The sequence below is a fragment of the Aulonocara stuartgranti genome (assembly GCF_965226115.1).
Source record: "Aulonocara stuartgranti genome assembly, chromosome: 20".
NCBI lineage: Eukaryota > Metazoa > Chordata > Actinopteri > Cichliformes > Cichlidae > Aulonocara > Aulonocara stuartgranti.
The window spans coordinates 19,741,175-19,756,885 of NC_138956.1; the positions used below are offsets into that span (position 1 = coordinate 19,741,175).

The 15,711-nt window shown below is 40.8% G+C and overlaps 1 protein-coding gene across 2 annotated transcripts; it reads right to left on the bottom strand.

The window, feature by feature from the left end:
• Positions 1-315: 315 nt before the first annotated feature.
• gpr173 (G protein-coupled receptor 173) lies at positions 316-15,108 on the bottom strand. 2 transcript variants are annotated; one of them, XM_082517631.1, is made up of 4 exons: positions 14,352-15,108; positions 14,209-14,279; positions 1,008-7,862; positions 316-977 (listed from the first exon to the last, which is right to left on the bottom strand). In XM_082517631.1, exon 3 carries the CDS (start codon positions 7,737-7,739, stop codon positions 6,555-6,557), a length of 1,185 nt encoding a protein of 394 aa, XP_082373757.1. In that variant the 5' UTR covers positions 7,740-7,862; positions 14,209-14,279; positions 14,352-15,108; the 3' UTR covers positions 316-977; positions 1,008-6,554. The 2 variants fall into 2 exon arrangements, with proteins under 2 accessions (XP_082373757.1, XP_082373756.1); XM_082517630.1 differs by having other exon boundaries at positions 14,209-15,108.
• Positions 15,109-15,711: the final 603 nt, after the last annotated feature.

Sequence of the window (15,711 nt, forward strand, 5' to 3'; positions counted from 1 at the left end):
GGATATGATTACATCACTTACAGGCGAGTTTTACCACTCCATATTAGGACTCACATCTTTGGAGGTTTTAAACAATTAGCTGAACAAAGTGTAAAGTGTTAGCTTAAAACACAAATTCTCAGCAAATGAAACTAAATATATTTGCTGGTTTTTATAGTTTTTGATGAACTGTCAGAACAGTTGTGCTGCCCACGATGATCACCACCATCACTGTTCATCAGCTATAGCAAAGCTGAGCACAGTATGAAATCATCACATCAGAGCAAACTGTGTTGATACCAACTACTCATAATCATAACCATGTTCTCATTGTTTCAAGTATATAATTTATTCTCATTACAAAACCAACAACAGAAATCATAACTTGCCAGAGACATGCATATGGCTCAATCACCTATTTTTCCTCTTTTAAATACAGAACATGGGAAACCAACCACTGTGCCACATGATTTGTGGTGGTCAGAAGAAAAATCCTTTTACAGCCTTTAAGTATTTTAATTGTAAGATATGAAGAAGAACCAATCAGGATAATTTGGGGTCATCTTTCAAAGATAGCAACCTTTTGACCCCTTTTTGATGTAAAAGTGATGCCATGTGTATATTTTAGAATTCTAGTTGAAAATGACTTTATAATTAAACATTCAGGATAAGGCCAGATTTGTGCACTGGGAATGACTGGATGCTTGATCTTGATCTCAAGCTTCATAGATTTTTCCTAGATACATACACAAACAAAAAACAAAAAAAAACTAAAAAAACATTCAATTAATAACATGTTTTGAAAAAGGACTTAAAAGTCATTGTTTTGAAAACACATTCATATCTTTGTGACAGGAAAAAGGTCAACAGAGAAGTTCTGAGAAAGAATTCGCAGAAGTGATATTTCTGAAATGCGCTATGCATATGGTATGTGTTTCCTTTGTGACTTTCCTATTACATCCATGCAACCAATACATTACACATACACCCATTCACACCTGCTGAAAGAAATAAACACACACACACACACACACACACACACACACACACACACACACACACACACTAAAACTAAGATAATCAAGAAGCTTTTTCGCTGCATTTCAAAGTTACCTGTCAGTATAATACACACCAAATAGTTCAGAAGTCATAGTAAATTTACAAAAGATAATTTGCCCAAGGCAATTAAAAACAGACATGATGCACACTTTCCTGTGGCTTTGTCAAAAATGGAAATGGAAAGAGCAATCATTCCCCTTCATTCCACGGGTTGATATTCCAAAGGAGAAGAACATAGAAAAACTGCAACAAACCAGATTAGACCTCACTCGTATCAACAAGTTGCAATAGAAAAGTCACTTTTCATTTTTGATGCTCTCACTTTCTGCTGGTGACTCCACCAGCTTTTGATGGAAAGTGCAAGTGCCCAGAGTATTCCCTTTCCTTGCTCAATAACTTCAGAAGAAGAAACATTTTTATACTCTTGGCTACTCAGTTGCATTGGTTTGGTGTTTGTATGGAAGTAAGGCCATATGCCATGACAGAAACAAAGGGCTAACCACAAACACGCTTTTTACCCTCACAGGCTTAACGGTATGCTGTGATTTTAGACATGCACTGACAACACCTCTGCCCTGTGATCTCTTTCCACCTTCATAAGTTGTAAAAAGTTGCAGAAGACGCATAGTTTAATTGATTTATCTAGATTTAGGCAAAAATAAAGCAATAGCTATGTCTTCCAGTGTACGCTCTCTTGTAATGACTATTAGATCCAATCAGTTTTGCAATATAAATATAAAGTGGATGCTGACACTGTTTGTATCTTTCTTTTTCAGCTGCTTTAAGGTCATTGTCAAAACGAAAATAGGGATATGAAGTGACTAGTGATACTAACATTTATACAGCGCTTTTCATTCATAGCATACATTCATATGACACTTTTTTAAATATACATCAAGCACTTTATTGTTCTCACATGCTGTATGTGGGCAAGTTAGAATCCTCAATTAACCTAACATTCGTGTGTTTAAACGTGGGAAGAGAGGAATGTTCTTGTTTAGCATGCCAACTTGCTATGACTTTGTGTCCTGTGTTTAAATGGGTGTCCTTGATAACTCAGCATTGCAACTAAAAATATTGACTTTGTTCTACATTTTTAAACATAAGAAATAATGAATAAAATGTTACTTTTGAGTTACTACCTCCTGATTGCAATTTTAACCTTCAAGTGACCAAGTAGATTAACTGACGAACCTAGTGCCTCAGGGTTTGTCACACTGTGATTTTTTTCATTCTAAAAATGTTTACATTTTTCATAAAGATCGATTGAGGCTAATGTCTACCACAACAGGAAAGACCCCAGGTGCAGGCTGTGCCAAGATACCTCCGAGACAATCCTGCACATAACAGCTGGGTGCAAGATGCTAGCAGGCAGGGCATACATGGAACGCCAAAAGCAAGTGGCTGGAATAGTATACAGGAACATCTGTGCCAAGCATGGCCTGGAAGGTCCCAGGGTTAAAATGGGGTACACACCTTAGGGTGGTGGGGAATGACCGAGCTAACATCATATGGGACTTCCAGGTATAGATGGATAAACTGGTGATGGCTAACCAAGAGGAAGATGGCTGTAATGAAATATAGTTATACCAAGTAATAGCTACATCAGGAAGAAGGAACATGGGAAGCTGGAGAAATACCAATGTCTGAGAGAGAAGCTCAAAAAGATGTGGAGGGTGAAGGGAACAGTACCTGTGGTAATTGGAACACTTGGGAAAGTGATCCCTAAATTGGGGGAGTGGCTTCAGCAGATCCCTGGAAACAGATGTGAGGTCTCTGTTCAGAAGGGCGCAGTCCTAGGATCAGCACATGTACTGTGCAGGACCCTAAAGATCCCAGGGTTCTGGTACAAGACCCTAGCTTGAAGGATAAAGACGGTCCGCAGGGTGAGTGGGATTTTATATACACTACTGATCAAAAGTTTTAGAACACCCTAATTTTTCCAGTTATTTATTGCAATTCAAGTCGTTCAAGTACAATGAATAGCTTGAAATGGTACAAAAGTAAGTGGTGAACTGCCAGAGGTTTAAAAAAAAAAAAAAAAAAAAAGGTAAGGTTCCCTAAACTGAAAAATAATGTACATTTCAGAATTATGCAAAAAGGCCTTTTTCAGGAGCACAAAATGGATTAACAATTTAAAGCTGTTCTGCAACAATGGAGCTTGATCAAGCCTTGAAGCTGGTGCTACTAATTCCTACAGCTGTTCCAACTTTTCTGGATTACTTCCAACCCCCTCTGTCTGCATATAAGCAGTGTTGGAACACACTGTGGTACCATACCCTCATGAGCATCAGTTGAACAGTATTGTACTGCAGATAGTAGTGTGATGGTACACAAATGGTGAGAAAAAGGCGATTAACAATGGAAGAGAGACAGACCATCATAACACTTATAAATGTTGGTGTGTCCTACAGAGAAATAATAATAATAATAATAATAATAATAATAATAGATTGCATTTATATAGCGCTTTTTGAGACCCTCAAAGCCCTTTACAATTCCACTATTCATTCACTCTCACAATCACACACTGGTGGAGGCAAGCTACAGTTGTAGCCACAGCTGCCCTGGGGCAGACTGACAGAAGCGAGGCTGCCATATTGCGCCATCAGCCCCTCTGGCCATCACCAGTAGGCGGTAGGTGAAGTGTCTTGCCCAAGGACACAACAACCGAGACTGTCAATCCAGTCGGCTCGAACCGGCAACCTTCCAATTACAAGACGAACTGCCAACTCTTGAGCCACGATCGCCCCAATGCAGAAACCGCAAAGAAAGTCAAGGTGTTAGTGAGTACAGTTTCCTTCACCATCCAAAGGCTCAGAAACAAACTGTGACAGGAAGAGGTCTGCAGACCCAAAGACACAACTGAATCAGAGGACAAGTTTCTGAGAGTTAACAGCTTGTGTTATAGGCGGCTGACAGGAAAACAGCTTCATGCACAGCTTAACAGTGGTCGTAGTAAGAAAGTCTCAGTTTCAACTGTGAAGAGAAGACTTTGAGCTGCAGGTTTGACAGGACGAGTTGCAGCAAGAAAGCCAGACGTCAGAATAAGACAAAGAGGCTTGGCTGGGACATGAAATACCACCACTGGACTACTGAAGAAGAAGGTATTATGGACTGATGGATCAACATTTGAAATCTTTGGTTCATCACACAGGATCTTTGTACACCGTCGAGTAGGTAAAGGATGGTTCCACAGTGTGTGGTATCAACCGTCAAACATGGAGGAGGAAGTGTGATGGTCTGGGGCTGTTTTGCTGGATCCAGGGTCGGTGACTTGTACAGAGTGAGAGGCTCCCTGAACCAAAACCACAGCATTGTGCAGCACCATGCAGGACCCTCTGGTATGTACCTAGTTGGTCAGGGATTCATCCTACAGCAAGATAATGACCCAAAACATAGATCCAAACTACGCCAGAACTACCTCAGGAACAAAGAACAAGATGGTGAGCTTGAAAACATGGAGTCCAGCACAGTCTCCAGACTTAAACCCCCAAAAAAAATCTGTCCAAACTACCAAACAACGGCTCGAAACGCTGGCCACTAGGCTAAAGTGGTTAGATCTATTCAGGGTGTACTCTCAGGACAGACCCACCTAGGAGCAATAAATTGGCTACTAACAGCAGACACTTATCCAGATGAGCTAATAATTCAGATCATAAAGAATCCCCCACATTTTGTGTCAAACTAAAACCAAACAATAAATAGATATCCTTAATGCCAACTTCTGCACTGTAATTTGTCACTGATCACAAGAATTATGGCGTTGAAATTATTTTACTATATTGTAAAGCATCATTCACATAGTTCATATAGCTTAAACATCCTTCACTTCCATATTATTATTATTTTTCTAACATCACTGAAACCAAAAAATTATTTCATGTATGTATTTTAAGAAATAACAGACAAGGACTGTTTAAATGTCATTTTGTTTGTACAACATGTATTTTAAATCTTTTTTGCATAAAAATGGTTGAAAACAATACTTGATGACAACAGAGCATTTCAGAATATCTAACATGGATAAAGGAAACAGTAGTAGTGTGAAATACACAAACAAATCATAAAAAAGTATTCCTGATAGCACACTCGGTCATTAGAATACCAACTGAAATGGCTTGGTCGCTTGAGGGTTAAAAAAATCCTGGGTTGCTATGCCTGGTAAAGCTAATCGTCTTTCTGCTTTAAAATGAAGGTGAAGCTGCTCAAGTAACAGATGCAGATGTAACTTCAGATTTGTCCTTAGGAAAAAACAAAACATGAAAAAACAAATAATTGTTCTATCTGCAAATGTTCAAAGCTTGAAAAGCATCCCCTACTGCACATTTTCTGTTGAGCTAATGAGCAACAACGAGAATATGTTTTAGGCAACACAGATTGAAGGTTTGCTTTAGTGACTAGCAAACAAACAGTGTGTTTGAGGAAAGAAAATCCTTCTGTCTGCTTTGAGATTCTGCATCAATTCTTTACGGTACATTTACTCTGCAGCGCCTGTTTTACTTTGGTTTTTAGTCTGTTAGCATGTTTCTGCAGCTCCCTTTATTCTGACTTTTACAAGTCCTGCTAAAATCTGTGTTCAACAGCACACCCTCGTCATCTTTATGCGTCCTCACTGATGGTTAAATCACAAAACTGAAACTTGAAAACACATCGACACCCTATAATGTGACGGCATTTTGTTGTGAGGATTGGATAACAATTCTTGGTTTCTCCAGTCTCAGTTTGTTATTTATTCATGTTTTTAAGTCAATCTAAAATGTTTCAGTTGTGAACGGTGCCATGTACCGTACCACTACAGGGGCACTAAAAGGTGTTTGTGGGGTCCACTGTACCTCCATTTGATCATAAATGACCTGTTGATACTTGATTAATATGACTCAGCAACAATGTAATCACCAGCTAAATGCATTAAACAACCTTCCACATCTTTTCTTGAACTAACGTTTGTATTTCTGGAAACTTTATGTTGTTGTGAACTAAAACTGACATTCTAATAAAACTGGTGAGTCAACACGAATGCTGGTTTGAATCTAGCTGAGCACTTTTTTACTCTCATCAGCCACTGCTGCTGGACAATCATCAGTTATTCCAGTATAATGATGACATTAAGATTCCGACTAAAAGCGGATTTATTACGTCCTTTAGGATTCTGTTTGTCACAAGCCCAACATCCTTTGTATTCAAGACTTTTCTAAATGGCATTTTTTTTAAAATCTTAAGCTTAGTTTATTTGTCTGTCTTGGTTTTCCCAGTGACTGCATATTATTTACATGTATGTTTCTCCTGTTATCGAAAGTCAAGATCTGACCTCATGTATGCTGTTGAATTTAGAGTGAAAATTGGTTGACAGATGGAAATACATGCTTACCATTCCAGTGTTTTAACACTACACTCACAAGTTGCCACTCACTGCTTAAAAATACCTTCCATTGCATCAAATGCCACAATAACTCAAGCACAATATACAATACATCTGTAGGCTGCCCATTGTTTTTTTTCTTCATCATCTCTAGTTACATGACACAGTAAGGCTCTCGTGGCAGATGAGGTTTAGTCCTGCAGCAGGCTGGTAGGTGGGAAAGGAGCCCTTTCTTCAAGTCTTTATTAAGGAAGAAGCAGACGATAGGATTGACCCCTGCTTGGGCAAAACTCATCCACACAGTGGTGGAGAGGTACCGGTGTGGTATTGTGCAAGCCTTGACAAACACCCTCCAGTAGCAAGCTACTATGTAGGGAGACCAGAGCACCAGGAACAGTAATGTGATCACATAGAACATCCTGCCAAGCTGCTTCTCTGCTTTAAACTCCTCCATGCCTAAGAGTCGCCGGTTCTGGTTGTGCAAGTTTTGCCGTATTCCCAGCAGAGTGGGTGGCATCGGGCCCCTACCAAAACCCGCAATCCAGTTAGCAGCTGCTTGGCCTGTAGCTCCTGGCCCATGAAAGGTCCAATTCTGACTGATAGCTGGCACCATCTGGACTGGCTTCATCTTGCGGTGCTTGTACTCAAAGAGAAGTAACTTCATGTAGACGACATGTGTGGCTAGAATGAGTACAGCAAGCATTAGCATGAAGCCCAGTGTGTCATTAGCCTTGAAGTAGCGATGCTCAAAAATGCACTGGTCCTCCTCACGAATGAATTTATAGGTGCCCACATCAAAAACAGGCGGGAATGCCATTGCCACAGATAGCGTCCATACCATGCACACTACCGCCACACATGTCCAGAATGTCATGCGCTTCGAGTAAAAACGGTGGTGTGCAATGGCCATGTAGCGTGTTACACTGATGCAGAAGAGCATGAAGGCAGCATGGAAGCAGAAGAGCACTGCCATGAAGGCTACCACCTTGCAGCTGAGCACACTGTAGGTCCACGCTGAGCCATTTTTTATAGACACCAGCACAAAGGGGAAGCAGATAGCTGAGCGAATGCTGTCTGCCAGGCACAGATCCAGGAGGAAATAGTAAGGTGCCTTATGCAGAGCCTGGTCCCGGAGTACAAGCAGAGAAACCACCAAGTTCCCCACCAGACTAATGCATATGATCAGCCCAAGTAGCACCAGTTTAATATACGTAGAGATAACGGAGGATGAACTGTCTGCTACCATGCCTTCTGCAGTAGCCACCACTGCTGCCATTGGCCCCACAGGCCCTTCACTGCTCTCATTTCCATTTGCCATCCCAAATGCCCCCCCACCCATAACACCTTTTTTTTGGACAACAAAGTCACCACTCCACCACCACCTCCCCACATTGCTCCATTTCGAGCAAAGTCCCTTCGTTGTTGTGACCTCTCCTCTTGCCTCTTAATCCTCACACGGGTCCTGAAAACAACCAGAGGAGATCAAGAATTAGGCGTTTGATGGCTCTTCATCAGAAATTAAAAATCATTTCAGTCACTCATGTATTACTAGCACAGATTAAAAGGACAAAACAACACATGGCTTCTTTTTCTCTAACGCAGAAACCGCATTTTTGGTGGCAACGTCAAAAACATACTTAAAACATAATTCAGAAATGTTCAACATGACTTCGCCCGGAGTTTTCACGTGTTAGTCTACAAATGAGTACTGAAAATCATGACGATTGGGCCATTTCATATATAATCAACCAAATTTGAGGAATAAAATCTCACCTGACCCCTTAAGAGTCAATTTTTAAAAAAATATTTTTTTAATTTAAGAATTGAAGTGAAATCCCCTCCCTTTTATTCCTTTTACTGAACTTTAGTGGCAAATATCCATTTGCTGTGACACTTGTTTAATTTTTTGGTTAAATTTTAGGTACATGACACTGAACACAAGGTGTGAAAAATCATTTTAAAAACGATAACAACAGTTATGAAACAAACCAGTGCTAGCTGGATTGGGACATGTAAAACTAATTGAATTGAAATAAAAATATACATAATATCTTTATCAGTTTGGTCAAATTTCACAACCTTTATTTTTGACTAGGGATAACTAAACACTGTGAATAAGCTGTATTTATATTTTAACATCTACACTGAAATTCTGAAAAAGATCTACTACTAAACACTAAAGAGAAACATGATCAAATAATAAAAAGCAATAAAACTACTCAGAGTGTACAGGCTTATACTAACTCTGATCGTCACAGTGTCTTCATACTTCTGATACCCTGTGTGATGTTCAGCCCTATAAAGTTTATGTTATTATCTTCTGCAATTAGGAAACTAACTAAAATAATGAAAATGAAAAGGTGAAAAAGCGGAACAAAATATTGTCTAAGGATTCAGAGAATCTGGACAAATGTCTGTAATCATCAGACCCTCGGGCAGCACTGTATTAAAAAACAGACATCACTCTATCGTGGACATCACTGTGCTCAGGAACACTGCCAGAAATCACAGTCTATGAGCACAGGTTGCTGTGGTATCCACAAATGCAGGTTAAAGCTTTGCCATGCAAAGAAGTCACATGTGAATAGGCTACAGAAATGCTGTTGCCTTCTTTATGCAAAAGGACAGAGGCAATGTGGAAAACTGTTCCTGGGTTCTTGCTGGAAAACATGGACCCTGGGTTAAAAAGGAGAGAGACCATCCACCTTATCAGTGTTCATGTTTAAAAGCCTGGATCTCTCATGGTTTGGTCGTGATCTAGTGGCTATAGAAGAGGGGACCATCTTTGCAGCCATTCCCAAACTCTCTGTGAATGGTACTCATGGCCATTGATCAGTGGTCTTTCATCAATGGTCATGACAATTTGCACATTATTGATCAAGAAACTGACCTCACAGCCCATTGTTCGCCAGTGGTGCTACTTTCAGCCATTATGTACTCTTTGTAAGGTTGCGGAAACCTGCAGTCAGCTGAGGCTGGATGAGTGATGAAAGGTTTCTCACATTGAAAACGCTATGTCCAGATGAACAGAATCAACTTTTGGGGGTTTTAAGCATAATCTTAAGGTCACGGTATAGAGGCATACATGCCAACCCTCCCGATTTTCCGGGAGAATCCCAAATTTCAGTGCCCCTCCCGAAAATCTCCTGGAGCCACCATTCTCCCGAATTTCTCATGAATTTCCACCCGGACAACAAAACTGAAAAACCATATCCCAGACTGGCCCAGCCAATTCCAGTTTCCAACAATGGCTACTACTACTGCAGCTACTTAGTTTTAATATTACTCTTATTACTCTTTCTGGGTTGCAAAATAAACTTTTAACATATTTTCAGACTTTAAACTTCAAATATCTGAGCCGGGGAAATCAGCAAATTCCCAGCACATCGTTTTCAATTTTTTTCGTGGGGCGGCATCACGGGCATTGGCAAAAAAAAAAGAAAAAAAAAAAGATCGTGCTCATGCTGCCCCGACGCCAGCCAGCGCATATTGGGAATGGCATAGGCACCGATCGGTTTTCTATTGCCCATTTGCTGGGAGTAAGGGTGCCCTTCGTTTGCGAGGTGCGCCTGCTGCTTGCGGCGCAGAAAGGAGAGGGCGGGGTGGCGGGGGATTCACTGACCGGCTGGAGCAGCGTCTAATAACCAACTCGCAAAATAAAACAAAATAAAAACAAACCAACAAACACGAAAACACCAGACATCATGATACAGACTTATAATTTGCACCGATGTTTTTTTGAAATTCTATACACGAAAAGTGAGCGCGAGAGCCCTCGGTGCACCTGCTTGCTGCTGAAGTCAAAGTAAACTTTATTGTCATCTCCGCTACAGTACAGTATACAGGGAGTGCAGAATTATTAGGCAAATGAGTATTTTGTCCACATCATCCTCTTCATGCATGCTGTCTTACTCCAAGCTGTATAGGCTTGAAAGCCTACTACCAATTAAGCATATTAGGTGATGTGCATCTCTGTAATGAGAAGGGGTGTGGTCTAATGACATCAACACCCTATATCAGGTGTGCATAATTATTAGGCAACGTCCTTTCCTTTGGTAAAATGGGTCAAAAGAAGGACTTGACAGGCTCAGAAAAGTCAAAAATAGTGAGATATCTTGCAGAGGGATGCAGCAGTCTCAAAATTGCAAAGCTTCTGAAGCGTGATCATCGAACAATCAAGCGTTTCATTCAAAATAGTCAACAGGGTCGCAAGAAGCGTGTGGAAAAACCAAGGTGCAAAATAACTGCCCATGAACTGAGAAAAGTCAAGCGTGCAGCTGCCAAGATGCCACTTGCCACCAGTTTGGCCATATTTCAGAGTTGCAACATCACTGGAGTGCCCAAAAGCACAAGGTGTGCAATACTCAGAGACATGGCCAAGGTAAGAAAGGCTGAAAGACGACCACCACTGAACAAGACACACAAGCTGAAACGTCAAGACTGGGCCAAGAAATATCTCAAGACTGATTTTTCTAAGGTTTTATGGACTGATGAAATGAGAGTGAGTCTTGATGGGCCAGATGGATGGGCCCGTGGCTGGATTGGTAAAGGGCAGAGAGCTCCAGTCCGACTCAGACGCCAGCAAGGTGGAGGTGGAGTACTGGTTTGGGCTGGTATCATCAAAGATGAGCTTGTGGGGCCTTTTCGGGTTGAGGATGGAGTCAAGCTCAACTCCCAGTCCTACTGCCAGTTTCTGGAAGACACCTTCTTCAAGCAGTGGTACAGGAAGAAGTCTGCATCCTTCAAGTAAAACATGATTTTCATGCAGGACAATGCTCCATCACACGCATCCAAGTACTCCACAGCGTGGCTGGCAAGAAAGGGTATAAAAGAAGAAAAACTAATGACATGGCCACCTTGTTCACCTGATCTGAACCCCATTGAGAACCTGCGGTCCATCATCAAATGTGAGATTTACAAGGAGGGAAAACAGTACACCTCTCTGAACAGTGTCTGGGAGGCTGTGGTTGCTGCTGCACGCAATGTTGATGGTGAACAGATCAAAACACTGACAGAATCCATGGATGGCAGGCTTTTGAGTGTCCTTGCAAAGAAAGGTGGCTATATTGGTCGCTGATTTGTTTTTGTTTTGTTTTTGAATGTCAGAAATGTATATTTGTGAATGTGGAGATGTTATATTGGTGTCACTGGTAAAAATAAATAATTGAAATGGGTATATATTTGTTTTTTGTTAAGTTGCCTAATAATTATGCACAGTAATAGTCACCTGCACACACAGATATCCCCCTAAAATAGCTAAAACTAAAAACAAACTAAAAACTACTTCCAAAAACATTCAGCTTTGATATTAATGAGTTTTTGGGTTCATTGAGAACATGGTTGTTGTTCAATAATAAAATTATTCCTCAAAAATACAACTTGCCTAATAATTCTGCACTCCCTGTATAGAGAGACGAGACGACGAGGCTCCAGTTACAACAGTGCAAGTAAACAAACAATATATATAAGAAGAGTAAGAAAATAAATATACACTTTAGGACTAGGGGTAAAGGGATCAATAACAATTTAAAATTTACAGTTTGTTGATTTAAAGTCTCACACACAACCCGTCGAAAGGGGAGGGGCCGGCTGCTTCCAAATAGAGCACATTTCATTTATAATGTTGTAAATCCAAGCCCATTATGTATTCATGATTTGAATCCTGGGCTGTGTGAAATCTCAGAAATGCACCTTAGACAAAGTGAATCTGTGAACTAAGGTGTAGGTGTGTTAGATTATGTTGTGGTGATCCTCGGGTTGAGGGATGGCTGTTCATACTAGAGTGCAAAATTAAAACCAATGGAAGATGGACAAGAAAAGTTCAAAGCCATCAGGTCCTCAGTTTAGAAAAAAGAGAAAAGAAGAGGAAGAGAAACGAGAAAAAGATACAGGTAAGCAGATGTGTCATTGGATAATGGCAGGTCATGTATCCTGAAACAATCAGAATAAGAATACTTTATTAATCCCTAAGGAAATTATGTGTGTTACAGTTGCTCCAAGAAGAAATGGTAAAAATAGCAACAGTAACAGACTTAACTCCAAACAATACATTATGTTACAGATTTTAATATTAATTAGTCATTGTCAATTGTTGATTTGTCCTGTTCTCATTGTATTACGAATTATCATGGCTGTTTTGTAGCCGTTTGCATACTATGCATACTCTCTCTGTCTTTATATGTGTGTGTGTACAACAGTTTTATGTTAATGTACAATCCTTAATATGTTTTGTCTGTGTGTGTGTGTGTGTGTGGGTGGGTGGGGTGGGGGCCCAGGGCGCCAAACAGGCTAGGACCACCACTGCTCTGGAGGGTTCTTCCGGGGTTTCACACAGCTGAATAAATGTCAAACAGTAAACAGGGCCGAGTACAATAACCTCAGTTTGATGAGAAGAAGAGTAAGAGAAGAACACTGAACAAGAATGGCATCCATACCACGGCTGCAAGAAAAAAAGCTTTGTTCTCAAAAAGAACAGTGCTACCACGACCACACGGAAAGAAGACCAGAACACTCTTAAATACAGTTTTGTGGATATGTCAAACTAAAATATCACTTTGTGGTTTAAATGATAACTCTTCAATGCAGAGAAACCAGAGCACTGCATTACAGTGGTGACTTAATTTCAGCACATTTTATTTCTGCTTCGGGAAGGCTAACCGTCATTGATGACACTACATTTAAACTTGTATTAGCAAATTCAATCCCAAACCCACTTTGTAAAAACAAAACATCCCGACACTTCAAACTTTAGCTTTGTTCAAGACTATATCAAAAAGTGAAAAAGCAATGCTGCTCTTCCCTGTTTATTTGGTAGAAGAGGATTAGAGCAGAGTTTCAAATCCCTGGCTTCACTAAGTGGCAGGAATAACTGTTCCTTATGAGTTTAACTGTTTAACTGGATGTTTCTAATTTAGCACTGAGATGACAGTTTAAAACAGCAATTTGACAACCATCGGAAAACACACATTACCGAAGGAATTCTCTTGCTGACGTTTTAGGATTTATGTTGAAGTTAATTTGATAGGATTTACAAAAATACAGAGCTAAGAGCACACTGTCAACACGAATTGAAGCCCTGCTAAGCCACAGGCTGGGAGCTGTGGTGAATTCTGTGAGAGAGGCTGTGCATCTTAAAGGAGGGGCTTTGTCAAGCTGAAAGTTGGTTGGCGGCGGAGGGCAGAGTCACTGTCAGGAACTGGGTAGCAACAGCAACCCAGTACCTCTAGCTTTACATCGGTGGGAGGAGGCGACAAAGCTCACTGGATGAGATGTACATTGTTGGTTTCTGACAGCTGCACCCAGCATCAGGCTTCCCTACATGGAGTCTACAGGTCTGTTGAGGACATGGGGGCCACCGGGTGCTACAGTCCAGCCTTAAGGAGGGTGGCTGGCTCAAAACCTGAAACAGTGTTGTCTATATGCCCCCAGGAGTTTGTTCTGTGTTCTGTGAATGGCCCAAACATCAAATGATACTAAATAAGTTGGCAGTCCCAGTGCTGATCAAGGTTGTATAGCTGCTGGAAATCCTGTATTATTTATCATCAACATCATTTATGCTGCTCTGAGGCATGCTTCAACATTCTGATTTGTTCTACATTCAGAGGCCCTCATTTGGTGCTCACCCTGTAGAGGCTGGGGCAGACAAAGGGCAACAGTCTTAGCAAGCTGCAATTGTCTGGGCCTAGAGGATGCTAGAAAAATGCCAGCAAGAGCTTACTGCACTCAGATAAATATACAGGCACACAGAAGCAGAAAGTGTGACATTTTGTGTAGGCAATATTAAATGGCAGTCATACTGAGCTCCTTACCTGCCGTGGGTTGCTTGTCCAGATGTCTGTTGCAGTCTACATGAAATACGGTGATGCACCTGGCTTCTAGCCTAAAAACAGAAGCATAGGTAACGTTGCCGGTGGACCAAATCTGTATTAAAAAAAAAAGTGTTGCACACTACCTTTAAAAATCAAAAGGTTTAAAGAAGCAAAAGCAGCTTTCCTCTTTTTTCTTGTGCATGTCATATCTCGGTGCTTTTCACACAACCTGTGCCGGTGGCCAGTAAGCGCCTAGTCCCATTCACAGCACACAGTGTGTACGCCGCCATTCAAACACTTTATGATGCGTATGCTGTCAACTCGTATCTCCTGTTTATATGTTAGAAATCTGAGGCAGTAATATCCTGTAAAAGCAGCCGTAAAGCCATGTTTGGTAGGGGCTGTCAGACAGCAACAGACGCCCTGTGGATCCTCTGCTTCTTGCGGTCGTCGGAAACCTTGACGATTCCTCGCTGCACTTCCGTGCGCAGTATTCCAGTCAAGTCGGAGGAAACCTCCCGTGTGTTGTTCATGAAATCCTTTAGCATGTCGAAGCAATGCAGGGCTTCTGCTTAGAAAAAATTGGTTAGCTTGCTAACGTGCTGAGGCCAGACAGCTCCAGGCTGCGCGATGACACGGATACCAGTCCTCATTGTGTCCCGCAGCCTGTCAGTACCCAGGCATGATAAACAGGAGCATACGTGGGATTACAGCATAGATGGAAATATCTCCGGCCGTGAACTGGCAGATGGAAATGCAGTATGCAAAGGACAGCTTCTGTGGGCCCAGCTTCGGTAATGAGCACCAAAACAGGCAACTCCTCCTGGTATCGCAGTGATTTTAATCCCGTTAGTTCCACGGACAGGGCCGATCTGAAGCACGGGGATGAGGGCACCCTTCCCCCCATTGTATTTAAACTAACATCATATGAGTGCTACTTTTCATCTGTAAAGAGTAAAAATGAATAAATGCATTTTTTCACAATTAATCTAAAGAAAATGACACACTAAATCAAATCCTTTTGATGAAGCTTAAAATTGACATGAAATCTCGTGTATTTTTACAATATACCGTAATTGCAGATCGTATCTTATTATGATTCCACATAGCAGAGTAGCACTTAATAAAGTAATGGCGTCACTTCTATTAATAATCTCATAATAGTGTCATAATGATGCTCCAATATAACATTACTACATTTAAATTTGCAATGTTTGTCCTTAAAATATTTAAAATGAAAAATCTACTGTAAGAACAAGATTGCTCTTCCTGCAGGAAATACATTCTGACGGTTTGAGTAAGTAATTACTGAAGTTAACTCAATAAGGGAGAAAAGATTCTAGATAAATATGAAAGAAGCTGTACATAATACTACATTTGTGAGATGGTTATGAGCATTTTTTTCTAATAGTTAAAAATTATTTGTGAAGAACTTCATGAAGTCATTGCTAGTTAAGGTTAAAGGAATGGTTGACTCAACAGAGCTCTGACTTTTTGTCGGCC

Coding starts and splice junctions, on each gene's coding strand:
- gpr173 (XM_082517631.1), bottom strand. CDS start 7,739: ATGGGTGGGGGGGCATTTGGGATGGCAAATGGAAATGAGAGCAGTGAA.